The sequence below is a fragment of the Rhopalosiphum padi genome, chromosome 2 (assembly GCF_020882245.1).
Source record: "Rhopalosiphum padi isolate XX-2018 chromosome 2, ASM2088224v1, whole genome shotgun sequence".
Lineage (NCBI taxonomy): Eukaryota > Metazoa > Arthropoda > Insecta > Hemiptera > Aphididae > Rhopalosiphum > Rhopalosiphum padi.
In genome coordinates this window covers 11,069,308-11,085,589 of record NC_083598.1, presented here as the reverse complement: position 1 = coordinate 11,085,589, position 16,282 = coordinate 11,069,308, and the positions used below count along the sequence as shown (strand labels likewise).

The following is a 16,282-nucleotide window of genomic DNA, read 5'->3' as shown; positions in this document are numbered from 1 at the left end:
ATACAGGTTATAAAATGATTTGAAAGGTTATGAAAGGTTATGAAAAAAATTGTCTTAAAAATTAGTAAATTATTACTATATAACAATATTTAATTAGCATCAAAAGACATTTTTATTTATATTTTGAATAATTACAATTTAGAATCTGTTTTATAGTTGTATAATTTACAATTTTGTAATTTTATATTGCTTAGAATATTTATCATATTAAATATAGAACATATTTTACTGGTTATGCTAATTTCGTATAAATTAAACAGTTTATTTCTGTTATTATTTATTTATTAGCTTTCGTCCGTAAACGATTTTCTCTTCGATTTTATTAAATTTTAACATAATAAAGTTGAAATAACACGTGCAACTTCGTAAAAAGAAAATTAAAAATACATTACATTAAACATTAAATGGCAAAACTTGACTGCTAAATAAATATTTAAAGTGTTTAAGTGTAGGTATAATATTATTTAAGAATGATTATTTATAATAAAGGTTAATGAGAATGTATTGAATTTTAAAATGTTTTATGAACTATATACTCATGGTTAGGAGTGAATAACAGTAAAAATATAATTCGTATTATTTTTAAAAACAATTAATGAATGTTTTTAAATCACATCAATTGATTCAATACGAATAAATGATAAATTTGTAATTGTTTGTAATACATCAATAAGTACTATAGATTATAATGCATATACATATTATGGTAATGTTAGATATAAATCAGATTTTGGCGAAACATTGTTTGTACGATTCCGTATATTTTATAAATCTGATCATATTAAAAATGTTTGGTATATTTTTAAAGTATTATAATATATTTGGGTATATTATAACTTATAAGGTATTATATTATATTCGGATACATTCGCATTACCGTAGTTAATACCAAAACATCTTATAATTTAATATATAAATAGAAATAATTAAACGATATAATACCATAAAAATATAAAATATGTATTTATAATAATAATATTATATATATTATAAACATATTTAGTGGTATTATATAAATGTATAATATTAATATATTATATTGGTTATTTTACTCGTGTAATAATATTGTAACTTGATATATTATATTGATTATGTATATTTATCACTTCATAATTTAAATACGGATGTAAAATGTATTTTCACAAACTAAAAAATTTATTAATTTTTCAACAAAACAAAATAAAAAACATTTGATGAGATTTACATATATGGACATATTTTAAAATAGAACGATTTGCAATGTTTAAATAGGCGACTACTTAGTCTTCAATGTATCAAGTGATCCATTAAATAGTCGCTTTTTCCTTAAAACTTTTGATTGAATTTTATTAAATTTATTCTCAACTAAAAGTCTAAAAGTACCTTATACCTATGTGTTTTTAATGAACTTTGTGTAGCGTATGTCGTTTTTAATTACAACATTTAACAATAAGAGAATATCAGTGCAATATTTGTTTTCGCTCTTAAACCCACGTGCAACATAGATAAAACGTATTCAAGTAAAATTATTTTTATGATTTTTAAGTTAATATTTTAGAGTAAAATAACATTCTGAAAAAATTACTTATAGATGATTATATTTTTGAGGGTTTGACATATATTACCAGTTTTATATTTTATTATCATTACACTCAAACGTAATATATAAAATTATTTTTGGACTATATTTAGAAAAATCAATATGACCTATCCTCAAAAATATAATTATATTCTATAAATAATTTTACTTTAAGATAGGCATTTAAAAGCTATAAAAATTACTTTGAATGAGTTTTGTCTATGTTACGCGTGGGTCAGAGGGAAATAATTGCAAACTATGTTAAAATGTATAGGAGTTTTAATGATCTAATAAAATATTAATGTGGTATTAAAGACATTAATCTAAGAAACTGATCAAACTCTGTAAACAGAGCAATTTATTACAGGTAAGCTAAGCCAATATTCAATTAATATAAATTAACAATTCAATTGATATGTAAAGTATAATTATTATTATGTTCCTCAATGCTGATATCAACATCTGATTATCTGAGCAATAATATGAACGTCATATAATTTATGTCACATACCGGTTTATAAAATAAATACACAAAACTCATAAGAATAAAATGTGGCTAATTAATAGTTAAGTTAGAGTTCTCAATCAAAAATCAATATGCATTTTATAACACAATAAAATAGTATATTATTTTAAAACATTATAGCATAATAACGTTCATTGCAACATTGGTATTGTATATTATAATTTATAAGTTATATGAGTATAACGTTTTAATAACAACGATACTAATAAAATTATGTATTAATACGCAACACTTTAACGATAAAAAAAACTTGTTACATTTGACATACTTATAGTGCAATTTATAAGGTAAAACAAGAAAATATATATTTTATAAAATTTAACAAACACAATATCGATTCACGACAATATTCTAGTGCGATAACAGGAAATGAAAGTATAAACGAAAATTTGAAAATATCTAAATCCGTATACTTTTGTGTTTTGTGTTGTTTACCCGTTGCTGTTATCTCTGCCCAAAATCCATAAAACTCTTCCATGCAAAAAAAAAAATGAAAAATAATAATAATATACTTCGACATTCATAGCAAAACTTTAAACAAAGAAAGAAAACAAATTCCAAAAATATCTTGGCAGATAAAAGCCCCATAAAGATTACACGGTTTGGGCAAAGTTTAAAACCCACAGTATTCTAAATAAGATTGTCGTTTTTGGGAAACTGGCCGGTGACCACAAATCGTACACAAAAAGTCCTACGAATATTGTTATTATTATTTTCTACCGTTTCCTTTATAAATCAAATATTTATATAGGTATACATATTTGTTTGCCAGGACCCATAAAATTTCTAAACATAAAAATACTGAAAAAAGAAGTCATTGTATATTAAAGTAGTATAAAAAGAAATAATAATAGCCCAGTTCTACCACGTTTGGTAACATTAAGGGGAGTTGGATAATGGTATATACGTACGTATAGGTACCTATACTATACCTTTGTGATTGCCACGCGTTTCGTCAACTCAAAGTAAAATTAAAACTACTCGAGGGCACTGTTCCACGTCGAAATTCGGAATATTCAAAAACAAAATTCCTAGTAGGTACTCGTTCGTGTTTCGGTTTCAAAACTACACAGTTGGGACCTTTTCCGCACCAGTCTCGTAGACCGCCAAAATGCTGAAACGTCTACTCACCTACTTAATGTTTAGTACGAAATGTGAAAAACATCACTTATTCCCATTTCCCTGTAAAATATACATTTAAATATCTAATAAATAATACTCAACCTACACCGCAATGCATATGAAAACAATATTTATGCACATAATATGGTTAACACGTTTATATTGTTATTAGTCAATACAACATTGCAATACGTAAAATGTTTGGTAGGTGAATAATATTGTTTAAATAACAAGATAATCAATAATTTTGATGTATTAATGTAATATGTATTACCTAAAGGTTAGGTTAGATTATGTTGTTATTTAGATCTTGATGCCTTTTTTACATAGAAATAATGTTAAGCGTCTAAATATTATCCGAAATATTTACCACCTATATAGACTTAATTTTAGTATACATATATATAAGAAAAACTAAATTATTTCACTGCCATATTTTGAATATCAATTTACCTAAAGTATTATTCTGTATAAAATAATTTAATCTACTTAAATACTCTAAAATAAATTGTGATTGTTTTAATTTATCATCCTAACTGAATAATCGGAAATTAGGATTTTATTTTTCTTGGGTATTTAATTTTTATGGTTTAATTAATAGAATTTTTAATTCGCTAGAACAGAAATGTGCATGGCTATATTATGTAAAAAATAATTAATCCTATAATTATACATAAATTCCAATTAAAATGTCTCGTGCACCTAGTCATGTTATATTTGAAATTTGAAATGTATTTAACATTGATTAATGAATATAATTATTAGCTTATTTTAAGCGTGCGTAGAATATATTTTATTAGTGAGGTATTTTCTACTACTTTTTAATGAATTTTTAAGTTGAGTTAGAATAAAATATACAAATCATGAATATTTGGTTTAATTTTGTAACTTTAAATTTAGCATTAATTTTAATTAAATCATTTAGTTATAATAATATTATGGGAACGGAATTAACTCTTCCATCTTAGTGTACCGTATTTAATTCATTCATCATAGTTAACACATATAAATAATAATACAAACAGTAGTGGGGCCGTTCGAAAGAAAATTACTTTTACAAAGGTATGATAATGGCTGTCAATTTGTAACACGAGAGTAAAACTTAATGCAATCATAATACTCTAGTACACACGTTTCTAGGTTTGAATTCTAATACAAATTTACAAAGCGTTTATCCGGCACAATTTTGAATACGGACAATCCTATTTAATTCAGGCAAAGACATGGGTACCTATTGCAAATTATGATAATTTTAAATTTAACTATGTAGGTACAGTTTATATTGCAGAAAGGAATTTTATAACGATTCCGATACTTAGCATACTAAATAATACAACAAACAATTTGCATTTCGTATTCTAATGGAAAAAACCTGCCATTCTGTTTACACTATCAAAATTGTGGCAAATAAATGTAATAAACCTTCGTGTGTATTATACGCTACACATATTGTTCATTAGTAAGATCGCGACGAATCAAAACGTATTTTATTCATCGAATATACAATGTTAAACATTATTATCCTTATCAGTTTTCCGTGTTATTTAGATAAAAATTATTCGTAGTTAAACTTTTATATTTTAAATCGCGTAGGTACCTATTGTTTTTTTTTTACCTTTGTCTTTTTTTCTGTAAAATTTCACTATATTCTATATATTATTACCCTCTAGTAGTATATCGTTTGCGAATGGATGAATTGTGTGACCCACAATAGACAATTACTACTATATTATCTTCAAACAGATTAAAAAAAAAACTTATCGATAATCTAATTTCACAGTCCACAAATTCCTCTATTGTTGTGTTAACGATACAAATGTACAGTTGATACACACCATGTATATCTTTTTCATTTTTATTTAATCGGATTGCCGATCTGTTTTATATCGTATAAGGGGGAGGGAGGACGTGTATAAACGTAGACATGTACAGCGTTTGGTTGATGAAAGTGTATACGTATAATACAGCTATATGATATATTGGATATAACAAAAGTGTAACGAAAAAAATATGGAATGCGCTTTGCGCTTGTACTGATGGCGTGTTTTGTTTCTTGCGAGGAAAAAAATGAATTTATCATTGTTAGGGTCTACCATATAATGGCTAAAATATACTCATCGTATTTTCGGAAGACAATCCGTCGAAGCCAGCGACTGGAATGGAATAGTGAAAGAGACACGTCGAATCGAGTCATTTATATTGCAGAAAGTACACGGGCTCAACGAGGACCTTGTCAATTATTTTTGGCACAATATTGGGACTATAAATCAAACGAAAGGCTTAGCGAACTCACCGTTTAAAATGAAAACCATGCCAAATCCGTTCCATTCTTTTCCCGCTTTATTCTGCAGTATTACGTGAAAATACGGTTTTATATCATAGTTGTTTTTGCCGATAGACAACAGTCATTTACACCTCCACAAAATAATATACAAAATTATTGGTCACATATTTATATGGTTTCGTATATTATTATTCACGCTCGTCGAACGCATAATAATAATAATAAAAAAAAAACTAACAACATAAACAACGCGATATTATATTATTATTGTCGATTGATCGCAGTCGGTAAATTTAATATTACGATGCCTATTTTAATATATTCTTAAATTAATGTAATTATATCACTATATCGAAACGCATATCAATGTCTCGGTTAGAACATACATATAGTGTTGATAACATTAATAATTATTTTTTCACCAAATTTAGTCCGGCGAGCACCGCAAAAGTGGGCAACGAGGTTGTTTTAAATTCGAAAAAAAAATACGGTCACCGAATACCTAAACTAAACACCGTTGACAATATCGTTATTATATACCATCGCATTACCTATATGGTTTTGCACAAATCGTCGGTTACCGTGCAATAATTCAACAGCGATGTGGTTGGCGCTGGTGCAGTATCATTCGGGACGTTCGACTCTGATACGCTTGCCTGCGTCAGACTAGCCGATCTTAACGTTAGAGACACGACGTGCACGTTACGATATTAAAATTTAACACGCGAACATCCACGAAATGTTCGCACGATGAACCTTTTGAATTATGTCGCGCACGAAAAGCTCCGAGCCGATCCCCTTTTGCAACAATTATTACCTCCGTTTTCGGACTGTGCTCGGTACAGTAGTTGTATTCGGAGCTGTTAAGTGCTGTGGCGCGGACGACGTATATGGACTGTGTCCCATCACATGTTTTCGTGGTTAAGTGCTATTTGTTTTTTCAACACTTGTACTTTCGACGTGACCGTTTGTAGAACGGAACACAAACATCGGATACGCGACCGGAGACCGTGTGCTTCTCAGATTTATTCAGCAAGCCACTTTATATGTCCGTCGCGATTTAAAAACACAATATTTAAAATACACACGGCATCGCGGCGTGCTTTTGAGAGCGCATCATTCGAATCGTCTTCCTCTCGAAACGTACCGGTTACAAAACTATAGAAAAAATACATACATTTTTCGTTTGGGGTTTAGTAGACGTCGTATTATAATATTTCAAACGCACATTTAACACACATATGTATAGATTTCAATCATATCATTGCTAATGCATTAATAGCTGGTTCGGGACGATAGGACGACAGTTAAACGACGAGTCGCAGATGACGATGACGTCCGAATGGAATGCCTAGCACGTTCGTTTAAACTATATTTTATTATATTTTCTATATTATGCAATTATTGGTGTGATATTGTGTTATAACATTCAAACATTCCATACTCACTGGATAGTGCGAATCGTTACACACCTAATAATATTATACATTATTCGAATGCGATTCAATTAAATTCAATTTCTAGAAATGATTTATCGCCGTGCCGTTTTATTTGTAACCGCACTTAAAGTATTTATAAATGGACGTGATTTCTGTTGTCAATGTCTTATTATTATTATTATTCTCATATCTGAAATCGTAAAATTGTTCCACTCTCCGTCCGTCGCGATGCACTCCGATGATCAATAAAGCCCAAAGTCGGCCTGTACTCGTATGAGGTACGCCAAGTTTCAGGTCACGTAGTATCTGATAAGAAACAACACCCCGCGAAACGCTTCAGTCTGCCTGTTAGTCGGATTCTACATGAGAATCGTTAAAATCCTGTCAACCCACAGTAATCATAAAACGCCCGGCCACTGTGTAAATTAATTTCTCATTTTCTAGCTGAGTTTTATAACTCGCCGCTGAGCATACATATAAAAAACTTACCGTGTGTTTTTATTTTTTTTTTGCAGCCAGACGATGACAAGGAACCAGAAAATCCCGAAGACCTGACTAACGGCGGTTACTCGGATAGACCACCTGCTCCTCCACCGCCGCCGCCATCAAACGGTAATTTTTGTTTTTTATTATTAGTTTTATTAGTTTTACTTCCCAGAACCGACAAAACATTAAACATCTATTAATGTAAAATTCAAATAATGTTCATGTAATATTTACGGCTTACGCATAATGGTACAGCGTGCACAGTATTATTTTATTATATTAACTATGTGTAATAATTTAGAAAACAATTGAGTAATTATACCATACCTACTAAAATACATCTTAAATATAGATATTTTTTTTTTTAATTAAGATAAAACAAAAATTTTGATTAATACTGACGACAATTTCTTCTTTTGAATATTTTGATTCAATTAAATAAAATATCCTTTGATTAATCTAAAAGTTAAAAAGCGCACTCTAAATATTTTAATATTTTACTTCAATTGAAAAGTAATGGCAAAATCAAATGTTAAAAATTGGATGAAGTTCGTGAAAAATCAAGACTAAATTTTAATTACTTACTGTAAATTCATAATTAATTTATAGAATTAGTATTTAGTATTAAGTAATAATAAAATAAATTCAATGATTTTGTAAAAAGTTAGTTAAAATTAACCTACCAGTCCTACCATATCATAAATAAAAAAAATATGTATTACAAATAGTAGTACAAATAAAATATTAATAAAAATAGACGCTGAGATAGGCAGGCCTCAGCATATAATATTTTTTGTATGCATTAATTTATCATTGGGTTAAAATTTAACACGTCATATAATATTACATTTATCTATTTTCGATGTCACGATACACATAAAACTTGCTATACAGTAGACAAATTTTCCCGGGTTTAACGACTATTTTCATCATTTTATTATGTTTTTGAAAATATTTTTTTTTTCATAATTTCCAGTCGAACTCAAATAACATTATTTAAAAAAATATATATTTTTTATCGTTGTAATGTTTTAAGTTTTCACTTTTATAAATGACAACATACATTTTTAATTTTATATTCTGCAGAAAAACATTTTTTGGAATATTTCAATATTATATAAAAATCGAAAATCGAAAAAATATTTTACGAGTTATAAGTATTTAAAGTTTAGTTGAGTGGATGAGTAGAGTGGTATGAGGATACTCCGCAAAATTTCAGTCTTACGATAAAACTTTAAATACTTAACTTTTAAATCACAAACTACTAGTCTTTATTTCGATTTTTATATGTATTGAAATACTCCAAAAATATTTTGATTCAGAATATGAAATAAAAACTGTATTTTTTCATTAAAAAAAGTAAATACTTAAAAAATTATAATGATTAAAATTATTGTGTTTTTTTTTTTACTGGAAATTATGTAAAAAAAATTTCCAAAAACGTTAATAGATTTCGAAATAATATATGTTATTCGAGAAAATAATCAACTAGTATAAGATAATAAAAATTACATTACCCTTTTTAAAGTTGTATAACGATTGATTCACAACAGTGTGGTAGGATTAATGATAGAGAGAAAATCTATTTTACTTTAATAATAACTTTGACTTTTCATATTTTAATAAACAGTTACTATGTCAGCTCAGTCCTCAAGAATGTATTTATATTTAAACATTGTCAAAAATCTAAAAAATTTTTCGACAGTGTGTACATGAGTGGTTAGTTTACATCATGATTACCCTATCTCATACAAATTCATTTGAAAATTAAAATTTATGAAAATTAATTTAACTTCAAAAGTAATTTATATTGTTATTTTCATAATTTTTGTGCTAATTTTAGTAGTTAATACGATTAATTCATTTATGAATAAATTTCCTAATATACGTACATAATATTATCATATTATAAATCTATAGTCAATACATGTGACTAACGCGAATAATGCCATACCATTTGTGTTTCGTACAAACAAATAATATCGTTATTGGCCTTTCAATAAAATCACAAATAATACAAATATGCATCACTGCATAGTATAAACTGGTTATAGTATATCACAAGTATAGTATTGTTCATAAAAAATGATGGCAATGTATATAATACGTATATAAAAAAAAACATTTGACGGAATCAAAATATTATGCTTTATTATAAAAAATATTGTATGATAAATCATATTATTTAAAACTTTAAAAAAAAAAAATAATTATCAAAAATATTATTTTAATTAGATAATTTAATTCAGCTTAGTAAAAAGTATAATAGTATTTGTAAAATGCATAGGTTCTTTCGAACTATTCGAGGTACACATTATTAACAACATGGCATTTTTTCCACGCTTTTTTAATCTCAACAGGTTTAATATCAAGGTCTACATTATTAATTACATATTAAGCCTAATATGTGATTCTCAGAATCTGTAATACTGCTGTTCATAACAATACATATATTATGTCCAAATAATTCATATTATCTGTCCATCGAAAATCATTTTTTTTTTTTTTTTTGTGTACAGTTTAATAATGATTTATTTCATATAAGTGTAAAGTATTCGTATATAAATTAAAAATTATAAAAAAAATGATTCGCTTACATTTTTTATCGAATTGATTTTATAATTATTATATAAATTTGAATTGTGTTTTTTCTTTTTATTATTTTTCATTTAAAAACAGATATTAAATAAATTTTCTCTGTTAACATTTTATTATTTCATAGTTTATAAAATGTGATACTGAATTGGTAACTTTATATGCAATAAAAGCTAGCCAAATATGCACTAAAAATAATATACATAAATATATGGTGTATTAAGTTTAAATATATCCAAATTAAAATAATAATATAAATTCAAAAATCATGGAAAAAAAATAATTAATATCTTTATAAACAATACTTAATTATTTAATACATAAAAAAATTAATTATAAATATTAAATAAATAAATAATATCCGGAAAATCCATGTATACCAGTATATTTTCGTACGCTTATATAAATTTATTTCAATAAAAATCAAAAAATATAGAACCAAAATTTAAATAACTTTTTTTTGTATGTTGACAGAATGACAGCCACATATTATTTTTGAAGTTTTTTTCAAAGTTGTTTAGAAAACAACAATTTGTAGGTATATTAAAAGATAAAATATGAAGTTAAAACCATAAAATAAATTCATAAACATCTAAAAGTCGAAATATACATAATACAATATACCTTTTATAATATACACTTAATGTATATTATAAACAATTGTCAATCACTTTGCATTATGTTTTTGTGATTACCTATAACTATCAAATAGTCAATTGCAACTATACTTATTTATATAATACAATTGGCATTCAAATTCGTGCTCTTATAGTGACCGTATTATAGTTATGCATAATTACGACGTACTTATTATAAATACTGAATAGGTGAAATTTCATATTTTCCATTCAATATCTCAGAGTCACATCACATAAAATTATTTTTAATTATCCAGCATTCGTGTTTTTCATTTGTCACAGGTAATGATTTTATATTTTTGACCAAACAGTGTTTTTAGGGGTTCTAATAAGACAAAACAACTTACTTTTATCGTTTGTCATCGTTGTGGCAGTGCAACAAACACATACTATTAATCATTGCCTACCTATTTTAATAGCATACCATCTACGCATTGTTTGCCTTTAAACTGTTGCGACCTGTCGGTTAATATCTTGTAAACAGTCCTTTTTCATCTATGCGCCATATAGGTACGAGTATATAATTACCATTCGTCAGTCTATAATACAATATCATTTTCTTAAGTTTGTCCAAAGACCAATTAGCGCAAACGTTATTTGAAACACTCGTTTCTTTTCCATTTGTTTTATAGAAAAACATATGGCATGTTTCCAACGAGAAAAAGCTGAACATTCGATGAATATCACTCAAAAGCGTGTTCTTCGTCAGATAATCTAACAAAGCAGTCACAAGTCAGCTGTGCTAATGTTTATATTATGGGGAATTGGTAGAGAGAGATATTATTAATAATTATTATTAGACCTATACGGCGCTCGAACCGTCATTGTCATGAGCCATGATGCATTTTCAATGTATCCTTTTTTTGATTGTCTTTTTAACTTTGAATAATACTATTTTGATATGATGCTACTCTATTTTTATAAATATAAATATGTAGGAAAATATCCTGATTTGTAGGTATAGATACTAAAATATGTAACGGTTATATATTTTAATTTAACCATTGATTATTCATTTACTTTAGTCATCCAAACGGATGATTTCGTAATATTTACGAATCGTAATTTTTCTGTTATTTCTTTTTTCTCTTTTTACGTTAGAGTATTGAAGGGCAATATTATATTAACTATAATTATTTAATAATATCGTCATATCGAGTACTATTTGTGTTCAGTTTTCCAGTCATTTGATGTTATGTATAGTGTCGTCATATCCAAACATCATTATTGGTACCGAAAAATACAATTCTGTCACTGAGAAAACCAATAACTCCATAGGCCAGTTAAGAATATAAAATACGTTAGGCATCTAGGTGGAACAAATGTAAATTCTTTCATTAAAATATTGATTTTATATTATAATAATATATTATAAAACCAGTGTCATTAATCAATATATTCATGACATGATGATGATATTAAATAATATTAATGCGAAAAAGCATTAACTTATTTGGTTCAAACGTGTATTATTTCAATATAATGCTCAATATTATTTGCACTGTAACGATATCATATAAAATTTTTTTTCTATTTATCACCCTTCCCCCCGACTTGAAACTATTTGCTATGTGCATACAACCTTTACATTATTTGAATGAGTGCATTTGTAATATTATGTAATATATTAATTTATTCTTTTATTGCTCAGGTTATTTACTAATATACCAGATTTTATATATAAATAAAGTTGAATCAAAGTGCAATATCGTATTATACATTATCTTCATTATTATTTTACTATAATACTATCAGCTGTTGTATAGTCTTCAGCTATGATTTTATGCATTATATAATTCAATAATTGTATGTATATTTTATGTACATTCCTATGCAGTTTAATTATTGATACAGTACAAGAACTATTATTAAACTGGCTTGACACCCACCAAAAAGAGATAATTAGTGTTTTGTTATACATATACCATCATTATTTATTTTAATAACTGAGGACCCCGTAAAGTTTATATTACAAACAATTAAGGCTAGCACACTATACGAGCGTTATAACTTGCTAGGTACTATACATAATATTATACGTGATTTACGAGTAAAGATATAACCAATAATTAATGTTATTTTGCCTAATTAAATCCAATATTATGTTCAAATTAATATTTCTAAGTAACGTGTAATAAATCCAGACTACTATATAAAATATATAAAATATGGAATAGAATAATTATGACGGATATGATTTCCAAAAACGTATTTCATAAATATTAACTAGCAAAAAACTAAAAAGTTATTGATTGTCATAACCTAGGTGAAGTATCGTGTACAAATTAATAATGTATTATGTAAATGCCAAATAGTATATTTTGTGAGATAATTTAATAGGTAATGGAATGTAACGCTTTTTAATGTAACCAGTAAGTTCCACATATGTATAATAAATTGTTTAATTTATTATTCAACAATAGTATACTTAAACGAAATTCTATTTTTAAGTGTCTAAATAATATTAAAATTAAAATATTATTCATAATAATTAAATAATTTTTATGTTAAGCCATTTAAAATTTACTTATCTTAGAATGTACTGAGCACACAAAAATGTATCACTATTTAAAATATTACGTGAATATTTTAGACAAAACGTTAATTACAATTTTTAAATATTTCCAAATTATTAAAGCAATTTATATGTGAATCATATTTACTGTTTAGTAACTAATTTAATTGAATATAAATTCCAATAAATATTAAATAACTACATTACTAAAAGTTATTGTTGTCATGTTTTTAATCACTTTAAAAATGTTTTTTTCTAACCGATAGGTTCTAATTTGTTTACTTATGGTGAAACATGATTCATCGCTCTGGGCATTTTTATTTATTCGAAGGGACCATAATTTATATACATATATTTTTATTAGTATACGATTAAATTAGAGTATTATAAATTGAGATAGATTATACAAGTCCACACAAAGCAATTTTTGATCGAGGTACTCCACGACTTACATTGTTTATATTTAATTGTCCAATCTATGATCGTTACGTTCTCGATAACTTTATAAGTACATGATTTACAAACTCACTTCACTCTCTACGGACTTTTAAAGGTCCCAAAGTATTTTATATTGCATTTTTTTATCATATAATAACTATACGATACGATGATTCCATAGGAATATTTGTTATCTTTATATCTCACATTATGTGCTCTACAAAAATAATTATTATTCTCCGTTAAAAAAATAAAATGATAAATGTATTACCTAGTTTCGTTTTTTATGTTGGTTAATTAATACATTAGCTGAGGTTAATTTTAAAACCAATTTAATCTACACGAATGTTTTAAATATTGAAAGACATTTTTGTCAGTCTATTTAAAGTTTACCGATTAGATAATCATGATTTAATTGGTTTAAAAGTTAAATAATACAGATAATTAAAAAAAGATCTGATAAAAACAAAATGTTCAAATTACCACTAAAAAAAATCCAGAGTTCTATAATATAATATACATGGCTAGGTAGTGTATAGATTTGATGTATATTAAATATGTGTAATCCAGAAAAATGTTCATTGCTAAATCTTAGTACGGTTATTTGTTTTCCATTCTCCGATTATAGTTGTGCCAAATTGTTTCATTAAAAAAAAAAATTGATTTTATTGTTTAAATTGAACATATGATTTTGTCGGGACCGATAAATTAACGTGGTGGGCCAACAAGTCTCCTAATAAACGGTCTTTCGACAGTTTAATAGCAACGATATCAATAAGCCATTATTGCGTTAATAATGCATGCGAATAAAACAACCGAATAGCAGTAGTTAACTACGTCCAATTGACGCGTTGGCCGTCATCAGTTATGTGTACTTACCAACCGACAATGTTTGTATTACAGAAAACCATGGCTATCAGACGCCCAACATCAAAGGAGATAAAGGCGATGCTGGTCAAAAGGTGAGTGTTACTGTTCGATGTATATTTATTTAATTGTTTTGATTGTTATTATTACGAATCGGTCTGGCGAACACCGTTGACGGCTGTGTATCCGCACACGGATCTAATGAACTGCCGGAGTTACACTCTTAACGGCCAGCTGCTCATTAGTGACTCTGAGGTTCGCCGCCGAACCGTAGTAATGATAACAATAATAACAACAATTGACTGATAAATACGGGTTGTGTACCGCAATGGTCTAAATTTGTTCGAAACCGACAGGGAGAGTCGATCAGAGGACCGCCCGGACCACCGGGACCTCCGGGCTCGCCGTTTTCCGGAGACTTTGCCACCGACGAAGAAGTGAGTGTTGTAAATTATGATTATTGATTTTCGATAAAATGGTATCTTTCTGTTTTATTTAATTATCATCATTATGTTTTATTTTAATTAAAATCGACTGCATGTATTTGCTCCCAATAACAATTATTGCTATTGCATCAAAATCTGATCAGTATGTAGTTGTTGTTGTTGTTGTTGATGTTGTAATCAACAAACGCCAATCAAATTGTTCACATGTATTTAATACAAACTTAGATAGTATAGCTAGTAACATTTTGCTAATGCAACGCAACCAACAGCTCGTTTTAGTTTAAACTTTTGGAGTAATTCGCACAGCATCCTAAATTGAATATGTCCATTACAGTACATCCAAAATTTAAATGAGGAATATAAATTAATTTAATGCAATATTCTTTGAAAAAGAACACTATAGAACGTTTGAGCATTAAAAATATAATATGTAATAAATTTATTTAAAATAACTATTGACCAAATAAACTGAAATTGTATGAGGTGGTGCGTTAAACATAATTATATTATCTTAATATAATATAATATGTGTAAATAAATCGACAATATCATAATATATTATCGACATTGGTACACGTAGTCATATTATCAAATTTAAATAAAAAATATTTTTAATAATAAGGAGTAAATAATATATAAGTATTAACAATTGACTAGAATATACCTCATTAAAGAAGTTGAAAAGTAAAGATCAAAAGTTTTTAGTTGCACAAATAACATAAAATGAAAGTTCAAGAAACTACTGTCTTATAATCAATGTTCGGTATACTATGTAAATTATTTTATGAAATAAAGTTCAATCTCAACCCAAAGGTACACATATAGGTAATGCCAGACATTGTATAGGTACGTTAATTTTCAATATAAAACACGAGCTAGTAACTTACTATAATATTGCACGAGTATTATAGCTTATATATTTTAATTCTTAAGACACTTTAATTGAAAATAAATTCCGTTGAATATAATTAATATTAACTTAAGTAAATCAAATTTGAAATGTTTACATCGTACAATTTGTTGTGTGAAAAATAATAATACAATTATAATGGTTTTTTTGTTGAAAATATAAATAACATATTACTCAATTGCTAACGTATAACTTTGTTATTATTATGTCAAGTAGTAAATAACTAAAAATTACATTATCTCAAAATAATTCGATAAAAAGTAAAAACATTTCATAATAAAGTAATAATTTTTTTTTTAGTAATTTGAATCTTTTTAGAGATTATTTATTAAAATATAATTTATTACTACACATATTTAAATATTCACTCGACTAATGCTATACTGCATTACTAATAAAATATTATGCACATATTATTTTGCATGATGTATTTTTATTTATTGTAGATAAAATAAACA

General features: G+C 26.7%; 1 protein-coding gene across 2 annotated transcripts in view; it reads left to right on the top strand.

Annotated features, from left to right (window-relative positions):
• The window catches only part of LOC132918891 (collagen alpha-1(XVIII) chain), a 233,862-nt gene that overhangs the window by 191,046 nt on the left and 26,534 nt on the right, over positions 1–16,282 (top strand). For both annotated transcript variants that reach the window (XM_060980235.1, XM_060980236.1), the window contains 3 exons: positions 7,445–7,541; positions 14,505–14,563; positions 14,825–14,905. In XM_060980235.1, the coding sequence (XP_060836218.1) occupies positions 7,445–7,541; positions 14,505–14,563; positions 14,825–14,905 (237 nt within the window). The remainder of the gene's footprint in view (positions 1–7,444; positions 7,542–14,504; positions 14,564–14,824; positions 14,906–16,282) is intronic.